At 40.4% G+C, this 23,119-nt stretch overlaps 1 protein-coding gene across 8 annotated transcripts in view; it reads left to right on the top strand.

Annotated features, from left to right (window-relative positions):
* llgl2 (LLGL scribble cell polarity complex component 2) overlaps window positions 1-20,077 on the top strand; it is a 137,209-nt gene extending 117,132 nt beyond the window's left edge. For 3 of the 8 annotated variants that reach the window (XR_009785639.1, XR_009785641.1, XR_009785643.1), the window contains 2 exons: window positions 4,792-4,891; window positions 9,633-12,556. Coding sequence is in view for 4 of the 8 variants with exons in the window: in XM_061756015.1 (XP_061611999.1) it covers window positions 19,192-19,347 (156 nt within the window). In the remaining 4 variants the exon portion in view is untranslated. Of the gene's footprint in view, window positions 1-4,791; window positions 4,892-9,632; window positions 12,557-19,191 lie in introns of those variants that run through there. The other 5 variants (XM_061756009.1, XM_061756012.1, XR_009785640.1 and 2 more) reach the window with 4 other exon arrangements.
* The last annotated feature ends 3,042 nt before the right edge of the window (window positions 20,078-23,119 follow it).

A 23,119-nucleotide genomic window follows, 5' to 3' on the forward strand; every position in this document is an offset into this window, starting at 1 on the left:
CAAACATCTACACTACATTATATCAGTTGTAACTTCTATTAACATGTCAAAAGCATCAAAACTTTAGATAAAATACATCTTACTCACCAAAGATGCGTATTAATTGTCGACAAATTCCGTAATCATTTGCTCCCCAGAGTTGTGTTGTCAGAGCTACCTGTAGCTAGCAGTCACAACAAGCAAGTTATTGCTGCTCTAGAGGTGACGTAAATAAACTCTTTTCCGAGTCAAACAAACCAGCTGCCCTGTCCTCACGTCCAGTTTTTGTTGAAAAGTCTGCTTTAAAAATGAATTTTTAATCATCTCTGAAATTCGTCTGACTTGGCACCTCCACGAACCTCAATGATTCCCATTCAGTTAGCTGCAGGACAACGATGAACCGGTCAGAGGATGGAAAACTGCAGCATACGGTGAGAGAGACCTGTGAGGGAGACAATGCAACGAAGGCGAAGAGTGATGTGAGAGTAGTGAATATGACATCTGATTGGTGAAGAAAGACAACCACTGTTAATAGTGCCTATTTGTCCTAAACCAGCAACGGGGATTACATTGTCATGGCAACACACAGAAACTGAAATATTATTGGAGAAAAAAAGAGTAAATAAATTATCAAAGAGAAAATAAATATCGGTGGAACTGGTTAGCACATCTGCCTCACAGTTCTGGGGACCGGGGTTCAAATTCCGGCCCCACCTGTGTGGAGTTTCCATGTTCTCCCCGTGCCTGCGTGGGTTTTCTCCGGGTACGCCAGTTTCCTCCCACATCCCAAAAACATGGATGGTAGGTTAATTGAATACTCTAAATTGCCGTAGGTGTGAATGTGACTGTGAATGGTTGTTTTTTTCTATGTGCCCTACGATTGGCTGGTGACCAGTTCAGGGTGTACCCCGCCTCTCGCCAGAAGTTTGCTGGGATAGGCTCCAGCACGCCTGCGACCCTAGTGAGGATAAGTGGAACGGTAGACGAATGAATGATGAATGAAAATAATTATCATTAGTGCTCAGACTAGGGGTATTTTTCTGCGCTCGTTATTCATGACAGCGGAAACAAGCGATGATGGAATGAATTCGATTTGTTTCACCCCTTGTAGTATTCCAAAATTATAGTCCAACAAATGAGAAGTCCAATTTGATTATTTGAAAACTATCTGTTGAACTGGTAAGAGAGGACGCGGGCACGTTTTGACTTTTGACTGCTGCGTTTTAGCTACCGCGTCTCAGTACAAAAACGTTTTCTTTTTAGTTTAAAATGGCTTACTCTCAATATAAATAATAATAATAAATAATTACTAAATCCACGTCAGCCCCGCCTTAATTATGGATATGTTCCCTCATCTTCACACCGAGCGCCGTGTGTGATGACTTACTCCAATAGCCGCGTCTGCTAGCTTTGGCGGCCTCACATGGACCTTCTCTCAGACCACGCTTTCACACTCATTCTGCTAAATGGTAACCTGGCCAGGTTGTGTTCAATCGGCAACTAAAGACTATGGGCTATCGTACTCACCTGGTGACGTTCCTTGCTAATATACGGCCTGACTGACATCACGCGGGTAGGAGAGCTCAGACATTCGCGTGAATGCATCCGTTCTGAAGCCAAGTGCACGTCCCAAATCGAGCATCCTACTATTATTACTTAGTTTCACTTTAAAACTCTCATTTGACATCATCGCGTGTCTCATTCATCCTAGAGGGGCATCCCATCCACGTTTTCTTAAAACAAAAAAGAACAACACATTTAGACGAAGCCTTCAAACACCCCCGCCAACACAGACACACAGGCACACCCACACCAGCCGTTTCAATGCCGCACACAAGCCAATCGCGCGAGGGCCGCCAGATTCAAACAGTGAGGAAATGCTCACCTTCTAGCCGGCATGAAATCTGAAGCGGCCCCGCGGCGCTGTCACCTGGAAGTGCAACAAAGAATCCTGTTCGTGACGCCACTTTGAGGTGGATTTTTTCGCCTGTGGTTCCGAGTCAGAGGTCACCCGGGAGAACTGCGGCTTCCGTTGTGCGGGGATGAATGAAGACTTCGAGACACTTGGCGTTTGGGCTAATTTGATTTATTGAACAGGCCTTGGTGTCATAACAGCTGCTTACATAACCAGAACAATGAAAAAGCCCCCGAAAAACCCCTGGATCTCAGTTTATCAAGGTTTAATTCTCTGGGCGTGGAATTAGCCCCTCCCTGGGTGCACCCTGAAGATGGCCGTTCCTCATGACCATATTTGGAATCACATATTTGGAAGACTGCAGACTTGACAACTGGCCAGAAGACCATCATTGATACCCTCCATAGGATGGGTAAGGCAAAAATTTCATAGCAAAGGAGGCTGGCTGTTCACAGAGTGCTGTGTCCAAGCATATCAGTAAAAAGTCTAGTGGAAGGACAAAATGTGGCAGGAGAAGATACAACAGCAAAAGAGATGACCGTGCGCTTTAGCGGATTATCAAACAGAGAAGAGTCAAGAATCTTGCAGAGATTGTGATCCAGAAAAAGTAGAAGGAGATTGGAGTCACAGCTTCAAAACCCACCACATTCAGACGCGTCCGGGAGATGGGCTACAAATGTCGGGTTCCTCTGGTCAAGCCACTTCTGAGCGTGAGCCAGCGTAGGAAGCTTCTCAACTGGGCCAAGGAGAAGAAGGACTGGACTGTTGGCCAGTGGTCCAAGGTCCTCTTTTCAGATATATGTAAAGTGTGCCTTTCATTCGGAAAACAACGTCCAAGGGTTTGGAGGAAGACTAGTAAAGAACAGAACCCAAGCTGCTTATGGTCCAGTGTGAAATATCCACAGTCAGTCATGATTTGGGGTGCAATGTCCAGTGCAGGTGTTGGTAAACTGCTTTCTTAAATCCAAGGTCACCGCAACAGTCTACCAGAATGTTTTAGAGGACTTCATGATTCCTTCTGCTGAGGATCTGAATGGAGATGCAGATTTCATCTTCCAGCAGGACCTGGCCCCTGCCTGTACCGCCAGAAGCACCAAAACCGGCTTTGATGCCCATGCCATCACAGTGCTTGAGTCACCGGCCAACTCGCCAGATCTAAACCCCGTTGAGAATCTGTGGGGTATTATCAAGAGGAAGATGAGGGGCACTAGACCCAAAAACAGAAGAACTAACAGCAAGCATCAAGGAAGTGGAGCTGCTAGAGCTGTGGTGCGGCCGACACAACCTGGAGCTGAACACGCTCAAGACTGTAGAGATGATTGCTGACTTCGGGAGGCATCATTTGCTACAGCTGCCCCTCATGGTATCCAACTGCCCTGTGTCAACCGTGGAGACCTTCAAGTTCCTGGGAATTACAGTCTCTCAGGACCTGAAGTGGGAGTTCAATATCAACACCATCCTCAAAAAGGCCCAGCAGAGGATGTACTTCCTGCGGCTTCTGAGGAAGCACGGCTTGCCACAGGAGCTGTTGAGGCAGTTCTACACATTGAATCAGTCCTATGTTCATCCAACACAGTCTGGTTTGGTGCTGCTACAAAAAGGACAAACTCCGACTTCAACGGACAATCAAAACTGCTAAAAAGATTGTCGGTACCCCCCGACCCACCCTTGAGGACTTGCACACTACCAGAACTAAGACAAGAGTTGACAAGAGAATTACCAGATTACCAGCAACCTTTTATTGCCCAGTGACTCTTTTTTCCCAATGTCTTTATGTCTCAAAAGTATTCTGTCAATTGCCTGTACGTTGTCATACTAGAGCGGCTCCAACTACCGGAGAAAAATTCCTCGTGTGTTTTTGACATACTTGGCAAATAAAGATGCTTCTGATTCAGATTCTGATTCTGAAATCTCGGCTTCCATAACTCCCAGGCAATGCCACAGGCTGATTGCCTCAATGTTACGGCGCATCGAGGCAGTGATTAAAGCAAAGGGATTCCCAACCAAGTATTGAAGATTAACATTGTTTTGAAAGTACCATATTTTGATTGATTTAATGTGACCCTAATTTCTTTTTTTTTTTTTTTTTCAACAAAAATAAATGGTAATTTCTTCACAGTATTCTAATTTTTTGAATTCCTGAATATGTGGGTTTTATGAGCTAGAAGCCCAAATTATGTAAAAATAAACAAATAAATACTTGAAATTGTTTAAATTGTGGGCCTTGAATAGATAATCTATGAAAGTTCTCCTTTTTGAATGGAATTATGGAAATAAATAAATGATATTCCATGATATTCAAATTTTTTGGGAAGGGTGTGTATGTGTGTGTGTATATATATATATATATATATATATGATATAAGAGTATTTATACTTTACATATTTGAGACAAAATTACAACAGTACACGTATTTACTTAAATCTTTAATTATAAAACCTTATACAGTAATTAACATTTATTATACAGTCATTTTGTCCTGATAATATTAGTGTCCAAACTCACTGTCTTTTCCCTGCAATCAGCAATCCAAAATGCCAATGCAGCTTCCATTTTCACAATTCTCTTGTTACGCGGAGTTACCACACGTTTTGGTTATTGAAGCAGTTTTGCGGATGTTTGCTTCCTCTTTCTTTATGTATCGCACTGTAGATTCATTCACACCATAATGGCTTCATATGTGCTGCTTCTCCTGTATGTAAGCAGGTTTCTTCTATAATCGGAAGACACCTTGAGCAGATTAGGAATTTTTACTGTCCGAAAAAAAAGTTACCCTTGGATGCATTTTATAAAATGATTGAAAATGTTGAAGCAACTTGTTTCCTAATATGACTGACTGATTCATATATATATATATATATATATATATATATATATATATATTGTTTCCTTGCAGAAGTGCTACAGGAGATCCAAAAGTCACTAGAAGGAGACCAAGTTTAGCTGTAACACTTATTCCCATTACTTACGAAGAGGATCTCAGTTCTGATACCCAGGTACATTGCTGTCCCAAGTTTTATACAAAAAACAATGTTAATGTTCTTTATGAAAGAAAAGTCTTGGAAAATATCTCTACAATCAATGCAAAAGACAATTTAGTGGATGAGTTTGGAATTTGTTTTTCTTTAGTGGTGTAACGATTCATTCATTATATCAATGTATCGATTTATACTCCTAATATCCAACTGGATACATCTGTGCTCGGCAAGTTAGCCTTACGAATGAATATATATTGCTTTAAATCATTTTAAAAGGTAATCAATCGATACTAGGAAATAGCACATTGGATTTACGCATGGAACACTTTTTTATGGAGGGGTCTGTGTTGAATTTCCAAGAATAATCCTTGTTTTCCTTTTACTTCTCTTTATTGTTCAGGTAGCACACAGCAGTTAGCACAACACTACTTTCTTCTTCGTCTCATGCTCGTGTCCTTTTTTACACTCCACAGGTAGTCACTCCTTTCTGTAGTGCCCTTAGTGATTGGATGAGACACCACCGTATGTGTGTGTGTGTTGCTTTTTAAGCACCTTTATTGATGTTTAAGACTGTCTGGTCGATGACTGATGAGGCGGTAGCATGTGAGAAAGTATTAAGGTTGGTGTCTGAACCGCCGCACTCCCAATGCAAGCCTTTCAAGCTTGCTATCTTAGTTTTCCTCACTAGCTGCTAATTTGTGGCACAGAAGACGAGAACGAGCGACAATGTCAATTACTGGAGGCTGTTTCCAAGGCTCCCAGTTGTGTAACACCAATTTAACATCTCTTTTCGATGAAAAGAATAGCCGAACAAGTAAAATCATTCCTGAAATAAGATTAATAACAATGAGTTGCTGTTTTCCCTTTTGTTTTATTGTTAAGCAATACAAGTAAATCAGGAGAGTCTTTATATGTAATAATTATTAATTTTACCTGATTCCCTTACAAGAAAGAACAGGAATTTCACCTGCATTGTCCAGTATGCAGGTATATTTATGTCACAGTCACACTGGATGAATTTTTGTATAAAAAGTTACTGAATCGATTTCCAGCTACTGAATCGTTTCGCATCGTATAGTTCTGAATGAACCAATATCGTCCTCGAATCGAATTGGCTATCACAAATTGAATCGTTGCTAAAATAAATCGTGACACCACACACACACACTGTATTGCCAAAAGTATTCACTCACACATCCAAATAATCGGAACCAGGTGGAATCACTTCCAGGGCCACGGGTGTATAAAATAAAAAAGCTAGGCATATAGACTGGAATCACTTCCAGGGCCACGGGTGTATAAAATAAAAAAGCTAGGCATATAGACTGGTTTTAAATCAGAATCAGAATCATCTTTATTTGCCAAGTATGTCCAAAACACACAAGGAATTTGTCTCCGGTAGTTGGAGCCGCTCTAGTACAAGAGACAGTCAATTTACAAAACACTTTGGAGACATAAATACATTGACAAAAAACAATTGTGCTAAAAGATGCAGAGTCCTCTAGCACTTAGAGCAGTTCGAATGACTAATATTGCAATAGACCGGTGCAATGACCATTGTGCAAAGGGCGCTGAGACTTCAAGGAGTGTATGCGGTTTAAAGTGACGAGTAGTGCGATAATCTGGGACAATGTTGGTTGTGCAAATGTTACAGATACTCCTCAATCAGTGTGCAAATGGAACAGATGCTACTCTAGCATGAGTGGCCAGTATATGCAAATAGTGCAGCATGGCGAGACAACTACAGTGAGTGCACGAGTAATACATAATTGGCAATACATTGACAATGAACCCAAGTCAAAAGGTCTCCAAAGACGGACGAAAAACACAAAAACAATACTAGAGAGCGCGTTACCAAGGCGACCACACTGGTAGGCGCCATCTTGGCTTTTACAGAGGTTTGTGAAAGAATGGGTCGCTCTCAGTGAATTCCAGCGTGGAACTGTGATAGGATACCACCTGTGCAAGTCCAGTCGTGAAATTTCCTCGCTACTAAATATTCGACAGTCGACTGTCAGCTGTATTATAAGAACTTGAAAGCATTGGGGAACGACAGAAACTCCCATGTAAACTGATGGAGCGGGGTCAGCGGATACTGAGGCGCATAGTGCGAAGAGATCGGCAACTTTTTGCCAAGTCAGTCGTTACAGACCTCCAAACTACCATGTGGCCATCAGATTAACTCAAGAACAGAGCGCAGAGAGTTTAATGCGATGGGTTTCCATGGCCGAGCAGGTGCATCCAAGCCATACAACGCTAAGTGGAATGCAAAGCGTATGGTGCAGGGCTGTAAAGCACGCCACAATTGGACTCGAGAGCAATATTCTCTGTATGTGTTTTCTGGAGTGATGAATAACGCTTCTTCATCTGCCAATTTGATGGACGAGTCTGGATTTGGCGGTTGCCAAGAGAAAGATTGTAAAGTTAGGTGGAAGGAGGATTATGATGTGGGGTTGTTTTTCAAGAGCTGGGTTTGGCCCCTTATTTCCAGTGAAAGGAACTTTGAATGCTTCAGCATTCCAAGAGATTTTGGAAAATTCCATGCTCCCAACTTTGTGGGAACAGTTTGGAGCTGGCCCCTTTCTCTTCCAACATGACTGTGCACCAGTGCACAAAGCAAGGTCCATAAAGACATGGATGACAGAGTCTGGGGAGGATGAATTTGACTGGCCTGCACAGAGTCCTAACCTCAACTCGACAGAACACCTTTGGGGTGAGTTAGAGCGGAGACAGAGAGCCAGGCGTTCTCATCCAACATCAGTGTGTGACCTCACAAATGGGAATCCGGAAGAATGGTAAAAAAAAAATAAAAAAAAAATCCCATAAACAGAAGAGTTGAATCTGTGGATTAGGAATGGGATGTCACTTACAGTAAATTTATATGTGAGTCAAGGCAGGTGACCGAATACTTTTGGCTATATATATATATATATATATATATATATATAAACACACACACCTGAAAATAAAAACAGAATACAAGGATTTGCAAATCCTTTTCTACCTATATTTAATTGAGTACAATACAAAGACATGATATTTAATGTTCAAACTAATAAACAGTTTTTTTAAATCAAATATTCACTCATTTTGACGAGCCGGGACAGGGGAATGTTTACCACTGTGTTATAGCACCTTTCCTTTTAACAACACTCAGTAGCATTTGGGAACTGAGGACACTAATTGTTGAAGCTTTGTAGGGGCAATTCTTTTCCCCATTCTTGCTTGACGTACAACTTCAGTCTCCGTTTTCGTATTTTGTACTTCATAATGCACCACACATTTTCAATGAGAGAGAGGTTTAATTTGGACTGCTGGCAGAGCAGTTCAGTACTCACACCTTTGTACTACAAAGCCACGCTGTTGTAACACACGCAGAATGTGGCTTGGCATTATCATGCTGAAATATGCAGGGGTGTTACTGAAAAAGACATTCCTTTGATGGCAGCATACAGTGCTCCAAAACCTGATGTAAATTCAGCATTAATGGTGCCTTCAAAGATGTGCAAGTTACCCATGCCATGGGCACAAACATACCCCCATACCATCACAGATGCTGGCTTTTGAACTCTGCGCTGGTCCAGATGACACGCCGTCAATGATTTCCAAAAACAATTTGAAATGTGGACTCGTCAGACAGCACACTTTTCCACTCATTACAGATGAGTTTGGTCCCAAAGAAGCCGGCGGCATTTGTGGTAGAGTTTCACTTTGCATGGTAGAGTTTTGACTTGCATTTGTAAATGTAGCGACAAACTGTGTTAAATGACAATAGTTTTCTGAAGTGTTCCTTAGCCCACGTGGGAATATCTTGTACACTATGATGCCGGTTTTTATTGCAGTCCTACCTGAGGGAACGAAGCTCACGGGCCTTCAATGTTGGTTTTCGGCCTTGCTGCTTACGTCCAGAGATTTCTTCATATTCTCTGAATCTATTAAATGATATTATGGAGCGAAGATGATGATATCCCTAAATGCTTGCAATCGTAAGTTCAGAAACATTCTTGAACTTCTGGACTATTTGCTCAGGCAGTAGTTGACAAAGTGGTGAACCTCACTCCATCCTTGCTTGTAAACAACTGAGCCTTTCGGGGATGCTCCTTTTATACCCAATCCTGTTTCCAATTAACCTGCTCACCTGTGGAATGTTCCAAACACGTTTTTTTTAGCATTCCTCAACTTCTACAGTCTTTTGTTCTCCCGTGCCAGCTTTTTTGGAATGTATTGCAGGCATCAAATGAAAAAAAAACAAAAAACAATAACATTCATCAGTTTGAACATTAAATATATTGTCTTTGTAGTTTATTCAATTTAATGTATATTCAGAAGGATTTGAAAATTCGGGTTTATTTACATTTTACACAATTTCCCAACTTCATTGGAATTAGGGTTTGCATATATTCTGCAAGATTTATGTTGACCAAGATGCTTTGAACCCTAACATCTAAGCTACTTCCGTTTTCCAGTGTGCACAAGAATAATCTAAATTCTTACATCTGTCTGATGTTTGTTTCTTTTTATCAGTTAAAATATGTGCACTAGTCTAAAATCTTCAAGGTCTGACCTTGATTAACTCATTTGTTGCCGGCAGTGTCTATAGGGTCATTATATTCATTCTGTTTGCTTACGTCTTTAATTGGCAGCCAAAATGTCTTTGTAGTTTTCTGCTGCCATCATGTGTAACATCAATAAAGATCCAACTACGTGCACTAAAAACCTATAAAGAAATGGTCTGACTTTTTTTTCTATCGATCCACAGATGATTGAACATACACTCAGCAAAAAACATGGAAATCCTGTACCAGCAATTACCTTTGGCTTTCAGAACCACTACATTTGCCTCTGTGACTGATCTACCCAAAGATTCTCAGCTCCCCTTCTAATGTCATACACTAGTGTTCTGGAGTAGCATGTGCTGAGAGTGCCAGTTCACTTATGTTGACGACAAAAGTTGAAGAAGGAGCACCACCACCTGTGACTGATGATCATAAAAAGACGGAGCCATTTTAGTCAGTGCTATCTTTGTTTTTTGTTTTTTGCAACTCAAATGCCAGAGTATATCACACAGAAAACTTAAATTTCCATTGTCTTACATTTGCCTTGTTAGTCATGTGATGCCTTTTTATTTAAATCCCTTTCAAGCCTGTTTAAAATGTAATTTTATGGTGATAAAGTGGCTCATTTGCTTTGTTTTACTCTGATGTCTGCTGCCAGGTCGGCATTGCCAATGAGAATCTGATAAAGGTTAAACAAATAAATACATTTGCATGAGACAGGACTGCCCCCCTCAAAATAGGCTGATTTCACCTGGGAACAGTTTTAAACTGTAAAAAAGAATGCATATAATCTCCTTTAAATAGGAAAGCCTTAATCAATGGCAGCTAGTATATGTTACCTTAAAATGCATTAATTTGTTGAGGTACTGGTCAAGGTTTAAGATTTCACATACAGGACCTTGTTATAATTTTGATGTTTTAAAAAATATATATATCATTCCTCGTTTTTCATTTCCTTAATCTAGTTTATAGGTTGAACAGATGTCCTTTGACAAGGAAATTATAGTCGTGCACTTCATGGATCTCCACTTCCATGAATGTTTTAGGGGGGGAATATTATCAGTGACTTAAATAGTACCACTGTGCATGTAAACTAACACTCTACTCCTGACCACTTGGTGCAAACTTTGTCAAATGTCACAATGACAAAACTCTAATGCAGTTAACAGTGTTGGACCTGGAGGAGGCAAGAACTTTCTATTGGGTTTGGGTTTTTGTGCTTTTATGTAAAACATTCAATTCTAGCAATGTATATTGTAATTCATGAATGTGATTTTTAAGCTATTGTACTGAAATCTTTTATAATATATTCAATACATATGGTGGCTGGGAAGTGCAAAACAATAGACCTAATTGTGAGACACCTACATTTCAGAAAACAAATTAAGAAAAGTTGAAACAAATTTACATTTCAGAAAACAAATTAACAAAAGTTGAAACAAAAATACATTTCTGAAAACAAAAGAACAAAACCAAACACTTTTACATTTCCGAAAACAAATTAACAAAACACATTTACATTTCAGAAAACAAATTAACAAAAGCCGAAACAAATTACAAGTGACACAAACTGGAAAGGGAACATACCATATCACAGATTGATGTGTAGGATTCCCACATGCATTATTACGAATCCCATGCATTTTCCTGGGAGGAAACGCCCTGCTCCAATATTACTGGCTCCAGGACACGCGCCACTGCACTATGATTGGCTGTTGTATCCCGGTAGAACACGCCCTGCTGCTTCCAGACAGTAAAAGAAGTATGAGACTTAACTGTGGCGGCGTAATTATAAATGTCGTTAACCCTAAAGACTGCCGAACACTGTGTAACGGGGTCGAATCCAACTGGACCGGACCATCGCATAAAAATAAGCATTGCCGACGCACCCCCACACATTGAGCTATTGTTTATATGGACACCCTAGACAAAATTTTATGCTTTACATACTATTTATATGGCTTGAGCCGAGGCGACGCGACGACTCGCAAACGCGGAAAAGTATTGTCACAGTGAGGGAAAGCAACTGTTCATTTTGATTGAATGTAAACTGCGACGTTAAAACGCAGTGAAACTGAGATTAAAAGTTTGAATCACGGCAAAACCAATGGCCGACCGATCCCCAATATTTATTGACCGATCAGCCACTCATGGAAGCAGTTGCCAAACCACGCACACTTGCGCCATAGTTCCGTCGGTTTCGGCAGCGCAGTTTGATGTGGGCCAGCCTTAACCCTAACCCGCCATAATCCTAACCTTAACCCATCCTAAACTACTTTAACCCCAGCCCTAGTCCTAAAACTAACCATGACAAACACATATGCGTAGCCTACCCTCCCCACGATGCAAGAACCAATCATGTTGAAGTGGGGAGCGTCTTGCCAAGAAAGGGCGCGGGATTCCAATGCGTCAATCTGTGATATGGTACATTCCCTTTCCAGTTTGTGTCACTTAAAATATGCTTTGGCTTTTGTTTATTTGTTTCGTGTCTTATTAATTTGTTTTATGAAATGTAAAAGGGTTTTGACTTTTGTTAATTTGTTTTCTGAAATGTAATTTTGTTTCGTGTTTTGTTAATTTGATTTCAGAAATGTAAAAGTGTTTCCGCTTTAGTTAATTTGTTTTCTAAAATGTAAATTTGTTTTGAGTTTTGATAATTTCTTTTCTAAAATGTAAATTTGTTTCGACTTTTGTTAATTTGTTTTCTGAAATGTAAAAGTGTTTCAGCTTTTATTAATTTGTTTTCTAAAATGTAAATTTGTTTCGACATTTGTTAATTTGTTTTCTGAAATATAAAAGTGTTTCAGCTTTTACTTCGTTTTCTAAAATGTAAATTTGTTTCAACATTTGTTAATTTGATTTCTGAAATGCAAAAGTGTTTCAGAATTTGTTATATTGTTTTGCACTTCCCAGCCACCGTAAATTTGTGACTTTATTTGTACCTTTTGGGTCTGTTCTAAGTGGGGCTGACTATTTAGGTTGTACAAAAACATTTGAGTACTTTGTTTCAAAATGCTGGATATTTTAATATCTGCCTGGAATATATTTTTGTAGTGAACTAATTAAGCCCTTTTTTTGTGACATCACATTGCAGATGTGAATTATTATTACATGCTTTCATCCCTGATCTGCGTCATTATTTGTTGTATTTATTTGCATTTTCATATCGTCTCCATACAGTGGTATCCAACTTCATCTTGTCAGAGCCGCGGCAAATAACTCATAGGTGAAAAAACTGCTACCAATCCGAATACAACACCAGGAGAAAGGAAGAAAGGTCACCCTCACTGTTGACAAACTTTCCATCAATGTACAACTTTTCTGTGACCCCAATATCACAACATGGCACAAACTGGAATCACTAAATTACATTGTCGATGCTTATTTTTTGCTCCCCTTATTCTGCCCTTACCTTTGATAAACTTTACTGATGGAAAATGTTTCCATGATCCTAAAACCATAACATGGCTTTTTCTTTTTTTGCTTTTGTTTTTCTTTTCTTTTGCTTTTTTAATTACTTTTGCTTCTCCGTGATCACATAGCATAAACTAGAACTCTAAAATTACATTGCCAATACCCATTTTTTTCTTTTCATCTGCTCTCATTCTCCCCTTTCCTCTCGCACTCTCTGTACGTTCTATGTGTATGTAAAAAAAAAAAAAGAAAATTTACTTTTCTCTTGACATGTCATGCTTTGACAGGTTTATGGCTTTTACCTTTGACCTTTAGAGTGTGTTTGATCACGTGACATCATTATGGGTTCCTCTAGCGGTCATAAAGCAATAAAAAATAAAGCATGTCAAGGGTTGTGAAGCAATAAAAGTATCAAGTTCCATAAGAGCTGGCACATCAAAGGGTTATAAAACAATAAACCAGAACTTTAAAGGGTTTTAAAGCAGTAAAATTACCACTTCCTACAAAATCTGGCGCTTCAGATGTTTGTAAAGCAATAAAACCGGTACTTTAAAGGATTGTAAAACAATGAAAGAATCACGTGCTATCAAATCTGGTCAATCAATCAATAGGTTGTAAAACAAAAGTGTCACTTCACAGGGTTGTAAGCAATAAAAGTATCACTTCCAATAAAATCTGGCACGAGGCTCATAAAACAATAAAACTGTAACTTCATAGGGTTACGCACGGTCATCCCCGGGCATGTTAGGGAAGAACATGGTGTTGACATAGGGTCAGTGGGACGAGTCTTACCAGCTTTTAGCAGAAACTATGGCTCCTTTGTAAGGTCAGACAGGGACATGTTGTGTCACATGGTATAGTAAGGATAAGGGTCACACCCAGAAATGTCAGGGCATGTCGAAACACGGACTTGACACGTGAGTGGGCAGAGTCTACCAAATTTTGGGGGGACCTATGCCAGAATCCACGCGAGCGTGTCTTAGCTGTGAGTGAATGGGGCGATAGAGGAAGCATTTTTAACACTTTAAAAATATTTTTTTACACATAGCATCTATCAACAAAACGACTGAAGTGACTCTGACCCGGTTGTCATTGCCAAAACCTCCCACCCACCAACAACTTGATAAACTGCATTTCTCCCTGCGGCCCTGCTATGCAAGACGGCCACTAAAGGACGCCTGCTAGACCTTAAACTAATTAGCAGCTTCGCGTCAAATCTGGATTCCAGTCTTCAAAGACTCCTTTCCTTCTTTTGAAGATAGCGACCAAGCTGTGAGAGATCGACAACGATAGATTTATTATTTGGATATGCCACTGATTGAACTATTACTCCCGGACGTTGAGTTATGTTTAATCACCGCCTTTTTCAGGAATGCAAATACAGCAATGAAGTATTTGTTTAATATTAAAACATGCATGCAAGGCTCCGCCAAACGTCCACTGGGAACAATTGCTGGGACACAGGCGACACCCGCTGGCATTTGAGAGTTATCTCCCACGGACCCGCAGGAGGTCTGGCTCATCCTTCCTCGATGTGCCAGCTCAGCAACTCCGTACACCAGTTGACTAACATTCATGTGATATGTTGATCATTCACTAATAAGTTCGTTAGAAACACTATAGACTTTAATTACTTGTACTGGGCTCACTAATAACAACACAGGTTACAGTATATTAACAGATCAACTCACAGGTTCTTACAGGTGTTTCGACACTAAAAAGAATCCCACCGCACCACTCAACAGTAGCCTTGCTCATTTTCCCACATCCTGTCCTGCCCTTGTCTGTCTTCTCTTATCTTGTTTTCTTAATTATTGCTTTCCTCACTGGGTGCCCCCTCCCCAAACTAAAAATTATTGTTCTAATGTTACATATGTTCAAATATCTAGACTGTCTCACGAATGTTCTGCTGTGGTTTTCACCCCTAGTCCCCTTGTTAACTATGTCCCTCTGTCTGTTCCCTAAAACCCTTTTCTCTCCGGCTGCAATTCCAATAAACATCAGAATAATAAAAAAAATTTGGAGATAATCAGAGGGAATATTTCAAACTCCCCTGTTACACACCAAAACTGTTCCAATACAAAGGCATGCAGGTCCACCATTTTGGAAGGCAATGCAGCTGAACAGGACAGGTTTAAAAAAAAAAAAAAAATAGTTGGCACCGCAGCTGTCATGGGTGTGTGTTCCGGTTTTTGCCTTCCCCCTGTTTCACACACACCTGCTCCTGAGAGCATTGTTAAATATATTCTAGAAGTTATCATTTATTTGCTTAGCTTGCATTAGTATTATGGACGATTTTAGATGTCTCGCCTTCAAAAAGATGACTCAGCATCATCCGATGGAAGGGCGCCTGGACCAAGGACGTGATTGGATGTGGTCGGGGACGTGACAGGTGTTGGTCCAATGTTTTGTGTTGTGTCTTATTGTTTAGAACATTATGTCTGGGAAAAACCCTCCTATTTTCAAATAAATGCAGGAGCGACGGGAGAGATTGGTTAGAGCGTGTTGAGAGACTGTGATCTGAACAATCTCCCATACGCCCTTCATGAGAAAAAGAAACCAGTGTTTTCATTCCTTTTGTGTCTATTTTTTATAATGTTGGGTAAGATAAATCCAACATTAAATTGGTCCTTCGAGCCGGATGTCAACACACCCGAGGATTCCAGTTGTGGAGCCGACTTCCAGTTAAGAGACCGTGGCCACGGCAAGTAAAACCCTTTACAGGACTGGTCTTCGTCCTCCTCAACTGGGATCTGAAGGTTGACGACAATCCACAGGATTGAAGACGACTGGTGAGTTAAATTTAAAAAATTTTTTAGGAAAAAGGACGACATATTCCGCGAGGATGGCGGAGTCCTGTACGTACTTAAATTCCGTGTTTAATAAACCTTGTGTAATACTAGTCACTGGCAAGTAATGTGGGACGGCGGAGTCCGACAAATTCCGCGAGGACGGCGGAGTCCTGTACGTACTTAAATTCCGTGTTTAATGAATAAAGAAACTAGGAAAGTTTCGTGGCGTCGTAGTTAAATTCCGTATAGGACGGCGGAGTCCTCTAATGAGCTGTTGACAGACGTAGTTAAATTCCGTATAGGACGGCGGAGTCCTCTGACGAGCCAGTGTGAATGAAAACTGTTTGAATGAGAGTGTAAATGAGAAATGGGAAACCACTAGGTTTTTCATTCCATACCAAAACAGTGGGAAAGTAAACAGTGGACTTTTATGGATGCAAAGGCAAGAATTCTCCACTCGAAAGAGTTGAAGTGAGAATTACCACAGAAAGTAAATTTGAATCACCGTCCTACTGAAAAGAAACAGTGTTCTAGACTACCCTAGGTAGTATTACACTGAACCAAATTCTTTCTAATGGGGAAAGGAAGTAGTAAAATAAAAAACAGGAATACACTGCAGTGTAAAGGTTGGAGGTTCATTAAATTAAATTTAAAAGAAAAAAAAACAGGATCCTGATAAAATTTAATATTTAGAGACAGGGATAACCGAACACGGCTTTAATGGTTGGTTAAATACACAAAAAATAGCCGCGTTGCAGGAATCAAATTATATAAAAAATAAAAGACAAACCACCGTTAAACGTGGGAAAGGCCCTATTGTCTGCAGCCTTGCAGCTTATCACAAAAATAGAAGATAAAAAAAAGAATGTGATGAGCTCCAGTAATACAGAGAGCAGCATGCGTACCAAACCCACGCACATTGTTAAATTCATTAAGAACAGACGCTACTGTGTTTACAGTAGTGGACATAAGAAATACATTCTTTTCAGTACCAATAGAAAATAACAGTCAATTTTGGTTTGCATTCACATTTGAGAAAAAAAAAAAATATATATATACATTTACTAGATTACCGCAAGGTTACTGTGAAAGTCCAACTAATTATTCACAAGTTATGACAACACGCATATCTTCTGGCATCTACAGATGGAGAGACATGCAAGGATTCATTGGCCTTGCTGCATCATCTAACAGAAGAGGGACATAAAGTTAACAAAAATAAATTGCAATGATGTAAAAGGCAAGTCAAATATCTAGGCCATAATTTAAGTATAGGAGGAAGGACTATATTAGAAGACAGGAAAGCTATAGTCTTAAAAAATCTTAAACCACAGATGAAGAAACATATAATAATCATTTTTAGGTCTGACAAATTATTGTAGAGCATGGATTCCAAACTATGCAGAAATTGTTGCACCATTGTCAAAATTAATGTATGAAGACAACCTTAAAATGACATCATCTGTTTAATCGAGTACAGAGGCAGAAAAGGCCTTCTGTGACATTAAACAACATTTGGTGTCCAGTGCTGCACTAGGCCTTCCACCTTACTTGATGAAGGCACGCAGCATGATTGAAAGGAATTGGCTGAACAAGCTGCTGAATTAGTAGCATTAACCGAGGCATGCAAACTAATGATAAATAAAGATGGTACAATCTATACTGATAGCCAATATGAGTATTTCACAACAAGAACGTAATTATTGGGAAAAACAAAGTGAAAAACTACAAAATGAAATTTACATTAGCACAGAAGAAGAAAAAAAAAAAAAAAACCTATTCAAATGGGCTGCTATATTGAGCCATGCTGTGTCACATGTCTCAACCGGAGGGATGGTGGCACAGATAGATGGACACTTTACAGCCCTAAAAAAAATAGCAGAAAGAAACACGTGGGTTCATTTAACACACTGTAAAAGAGTCATTTCAGCTGAGTACTCAAATAGGGAAGGTGAGCAAAAGTCTGATAACGGAGCGGGAGCAGATGTGTAGATTCTGAAAACGCTTGCTGGTCAGTGAAGAAAAAAGACACCAACCCTTTTAGTGAGAACTCAGCAGAAAGGCACACCCACGTTGGTTATGAGATTCGATAAGTTGTTACGTAGCAACTTTGGCTACTATGGTGTTGGTTTTGTTTTTGTGGTACATGGGACGTCCCACCCTAAATGATACAACCAATTTTTTAGATAGAAAATCACCTACCAACTGGACCAATATGACGAACCCAATAATAATTTTTTTTAATCATTAACTCGTATCAAAAGGAGTACAGTTGATGATCAGAACTGTGGGCATGGCCTCCAAACGCGGCAAAACGGTTTAATATTTTGTGCCCCCCAAAATCAAGCTGCTTTAATCCTAATTCCATATGCGGCTCTCGCCAATGATGCTCAAGAGAATGGGCAGAATTGGGGATTTGGATATGACTGGTATGCAACTATAGGCTTTGAATGGGAACACCTTATTGGTGAAACAGGTTATGATTGGTCCAGTTGGTCAAAAAGAACAGCAAAAGAACAAGTTTAACCTAAGCATAACGGCCCATAGTTTAATATTGAAATACAAATCAAGTCACCCAATGTGTTTGATAGTGAGCTTGTGGGCCTATTCTGGTGGAAAAGATCCCCACTTCCAAGTAGTGTTAGGGTTATAGGAACCGTGTTAAACCAAAAATGCCATTGAAAACGTCAAAGAAAGGTGGACAAATTTTAATGGTTAACAACATAACTACTGATGATTGGTTCCTTGTTGTCACAGGAGTTTTAGGACAAAATAACAATTGGTTACTATTGATGGAACAAGCAGCAAATGTAGCGAGAAAAGATTGTGTTGTTTGCATGGGTCCCAGGCCTTTGTTCCGCATAGTTCCGGCACAATTATCACAAGATTGTATTATTCCATTACAACAAGCTGGCAATTTTTTGACTTGAGTTCGTTGTCACATTTCTGTGGGGCCAATTATGTATTACTCGTGCACTCGCTGTAGTTGTCCCGCCATGCTGCACTATTTGCATATACTGGCCACTCATGCCAGATTAGCATCTGCCCCATTTGCACACTGATTGAGGAGCATCTGCAACATTTGCACAACCATTGTCCCAGATTATCGCACTACTCGTCACTTTAAACCGCATACACTCCTTGAAGTCTCAGCGCCCTTTGCACAATGGTCATTGCACCGGACTATTGTGATATTAGTCATTCAAACTGCTGCTAGAGGACTGCATCTTTTTGCACAATTGTTTTTTGTCAATGTCTTTATGTCTCCAAAGTGTTCTGTAAATTAATTGTCTGTTGTACTAGAGTGGCTCCAACTACCGGAGACAAATTCCTTGTGTGTTTTGGACATACTTGACAAAAAAGAGATTTATCCTGGCAGAGGCAAAATTATCCAACATAAAACATACATCGACGCCATAGGTGTTCCTCGTGGGGTTCCTAATCAATACAAATTAGCTGACCAAGTTGCAGGAGGATTTGAATACTTCATATGCTGTTGGTGTACGATTAATAAAAATGTTGATGGGATAAACTATATCCACTTCTATGTACATAGATTAGGAAATTGGACTCAGAGTGGGTTGGAAGCTGTGCACGAGCAGCTCAAGGACGTTCCAAAGACCGCATAGCTGTCGACATGCTCCTCGCAAGAGAGGGAGGTGTTTGCGGTATTTTTGGAGAACAAACAATACTGCTTCAGATGGCAGCTTGACCAGAGCCATCGATGGTCTACAGACCCTCAATCAACACTCCTTGTGGAACAGCTGAATGGACGTTTTTGGTAAATATAAAACCCTAATTTCACCAATATTGATATCAATTGCTGTTTTTGCAGCCATTCTGACATTGTGTGGATGTTGTTGTATCCCATGCATTCGGGCATTAATCAATAAATTAATCACCACAGCCATAACCCACATGGAACCGTATGGAGCAGATTTATCCTTTATTGGAGGTTGATAATAATGACGATGATGATGATGATGATGTTGTTTTACCTGATTTGTTTCCTGATCCAGGTGATTACGATGTTTAAACTACAACATTCATGTATGACAAGTTTACTCTGAGTGTAAATGTATTTGTTTCATAAAAATTATTCTACAGTTAAAAATCGAAATGAAGTGACTGTAAGATGATATGAGAATTTGTGCAAATACATGATAAACAGGAGGGAAATGTTAAATATATTCGAGAAGTTATCATTTATTTGCTTAGCTTGCATTAGTATTATGGACGATTTTAGATGTCTCGCCTTCAAAAAGATGACTCAGCATCATCCGATGGAAGGGCGCCTGGACCAAGGACGTGATCGGATGTGGTCGGGGAGGTGACAGGTGTTGGTCCAATGTTTTGTGTTGTGTCTTATTGTTTAGAACATTATCTCTGGGAAAAACCCTCCTATTTTCAAATAAATGCAGGAGCGACGGGAGAGATTGGTTAGAGCGTGTTGAGAGACTGTGATCTGAACAATCTCCCATACGCCCTTCATGAGAAAAAGAAACCAGTGTCTTCATTCCTTTTGTGTCTATTTTTTATAATGTTGGGTAAGATAAATCCAACATTAAATTAAGTATAACATTAAGTTATGAGTCAAAATAAAAAAAAAGTGTACAGCAGTCGCTGGGAAGCGTTTTTAAGCAATAAAAAACTGCAATTGTGTGTAAAACTCCAAACAAAGTGTTGGGATTCAAACCGCTACCTGTAATTAGTATAGAGGGGAGATTTCTTCTCGAATAAGCAAGAGATTTTACTGGGAAAGCATCCTTTGTGAAGTTATGAGTAAAAATTAAAAATAAGTGTACAGCAGGCGCTGGGAAGCGTTTTTAAGCAATAAAAAACTGCAAATGTGTGTAAAACTCCAACCAAAGCTTTGGGATTCAAACCACTGCCTGTAACTAGAATAAAGGGATTTTAGATGTCTCGCCTTCAAAAAGATGACTCAGCATCATCCGATGGATGTCCTCATGTTACAATTTAGGCAATAAAGGCCTACTCCTGGAGCCAAACTGAATGTTTGGACGGTCGCCGCTCGGCCCCACAACCGTCCAGAGACTCGGGGGAGGCATCCTCTGAAAGCTGGTTTCCTACCGATCTTTTGTTTCAAATCTTAGCCCACTCGTTCGAAATTAAGCACTCTAAAAGACGCGCCAAATTCACAGGGGTCCTCATGTTACAATTTAGGCATTAAAGGCCTACTCCTGGAGCGAAACTGAATGTTTCGACGGGCGCCGCTCGGCCCCACAACCGTCCAGAGACTCGGGGGAGGCCTCCCCTGTAAGCTGGATTCCTACTGATCGTTTGTTTCAAATTTTAGCCCACGAATTCGAAACTAAGCTCCCTAATAGTCGCGCCAAATTCACAGGGGTCCTCATGTAACAATTTAGACTATAAAGGCCAACTCCTGGATTGAAACTGATTGTTGGGACGGGCGCCGCTCGGCCCCACAACCGTCCAGAGAATCGGGGGAGCCCTCCCCTGAAAGCTGGATTCCTATCGATCGTTTGTTTCAAATCTTAGCCCATTAGTTCGAAATTATGCACCCTAAAAGTCGCGCCAAATTCACAGGTGTCCTCATGTTACAATTTAGGCAACAAATGCCAACTCCTGGAGCGAAACTGATTGTCTGATTGTTTGGACGGGCCCCGCTCGGCCCCACAACCGTCCAGAGACGCCGGGGAGGCCTCCCCTGAAAGCTGGATTCCTATCGATCGTTTGTGTTTAATCTTAGCCCACGAGTTCGAAATTAAGCACCCTAAAAGTCCCGCCAAATTCACACGGGTCCTCATGTTGCAATTTAGGAAACAAAGGCCTCCTCCTGGAGCCAAACTGAATGTTTGGACGGGCGCCGCTCGGCCCCACAACCGTCCAGGGACTCGGGGGAGGCCTCGCCTGAAAGCTGGATTCCTACCGATCGTTTCTTTCAAATCTTAGCCCACGAGTTCGAAATTTAGCACTCTAAAAGATGCCCCAAATTCACAGGGGTCCTCATGTTACAATTTAGGCAATAAAGGCCTACTCCTAGAGCAAAACTGAATGTTTGGACGGGCGCCGCTCGGCCCCACAAATCTTAGCCCACTAGTTCGAAATTATGCACCCTAAAAGTCGCGCCAAATTCACAGGGGTCCTCATGTTACAATTTAGGCAATAAAGGCCAACTCCTGGAGCGAAACTGATTGTCTGATTGTTTGGACGGGCGCCGCTCGGCCCCACAACCGTACAGAGACTCGGGGGAGGCCTCCCCTAAAAGCTGAATTCCTACCGATCTTTTGTTTCAAATCTTAGCCCACTCGTTCGAAATTAAGCACTCTAAAATACGCGACAAATTCACAGGGGTCCTCACGTTACAATTTAGGCAATAAAGGCCTACTCCTGGAGCGAAACTGAATGTTCGACGGGGGCCGCTCGGCCCCACAACCGTCCAGCGAAAACTGCAAATGTGTGTAAAACTCCAACCAAAGCTTTGGGATTCAAAAAACTGCCTGTAACTAGTGTAAAGGTGAGAGTTCTACTCTAAATAGCCAGAGATTTTACTGGGAAAGCATCCTTTGTGAAGTTATTGGTCAAAATAGAAAACGTGTACAGCAGGCGCTGAAAAGCGTTTTTAAGCAATAAAAAACTGCAAATGTGTGTAAAACTCCAACCAAAGCTTTGGGATTCAAAAAACTGCCTGTAACTAGTGTAAAGGTGAGAGTTCTACTCTAAATAGCCAGAGATTTTACTGGGAAAGCATCCTTTGTGAAGTTATTGGTCAAAATAGAAAACGTGTACAGCAGGCGCTGAAAAGCGTTTTTAAGCAATAAAAAACTGCAAATGTGTGTAAAACTCCAACCAAAGCTTTGGGATTCAAAAAACTGCCTGTAACTAGTGTAAAGGTGAGAGTTCTACTCTAAATAGCCAGAGATTTTACTGGGAAAGCATCCTTTGTGAAGTTATTGGTCAAAATAGAAAACGTGTACAGCAGGCGCTGAAAAGCGTTTTTAAGCAATAAAAAACTGCAAATGTGTGTAAAACTCCAACCAAAGCTTTGGGATTCAAAAAACTGCCTGTAACTAGTGTAAAGGTGAGAGTTCTACTCTAAATAGCCAGAGATTTTACTGGGAAAGCATCCTTTGTGAAGTTATTGGTCAAAATAGAAAACGTGTACAGCAGGTCCTGAAAAGCGTTTTTAAGCAATAAAAAACTGCAAATGTGTGTAAAACTCCAACCAAAGCTTTGGGATTCAAAAAACTGCCTGTAACTAGTGTAAAGGTGAGAGTTCTACTCTAAATAGCCAGAGATTTTACTGGGAAAGCATCCTTTGTGAAGTTATTGGTCAAAATAGAAAACGTGTACAGCAGGCGCTGAAAAGCGTTTTTAAGCAATAAAAAACTGCAAATGTGTGTAAAACTCCAACCAAAGCTTTGGGATTCAAAAAACTGCCTGTAACTAGTGTAAAGGTGAGAGTTCTACTCTAAATAGCCAGAGATTTTACTGGGAAAGCA

The sequence above is a fragment of the Phyllopteryx taeniolatus genome, chromosome 19 (genome assembly GCF_024500385.1).
Source record: "Phyllopteryx taeniolatus isolate TA_2022b chromosome 19, UOR_Ptae_1.2, whole genome shotgun sequence".
In the NCBI taxonomy this organism is placed as follows: Eukaryota; Metazoa; Chordata; class Actinopteri; order Syngnathiformes; family Syngnathidae; genus Phyllopteryx; species Phyllopteryx taeniolatus.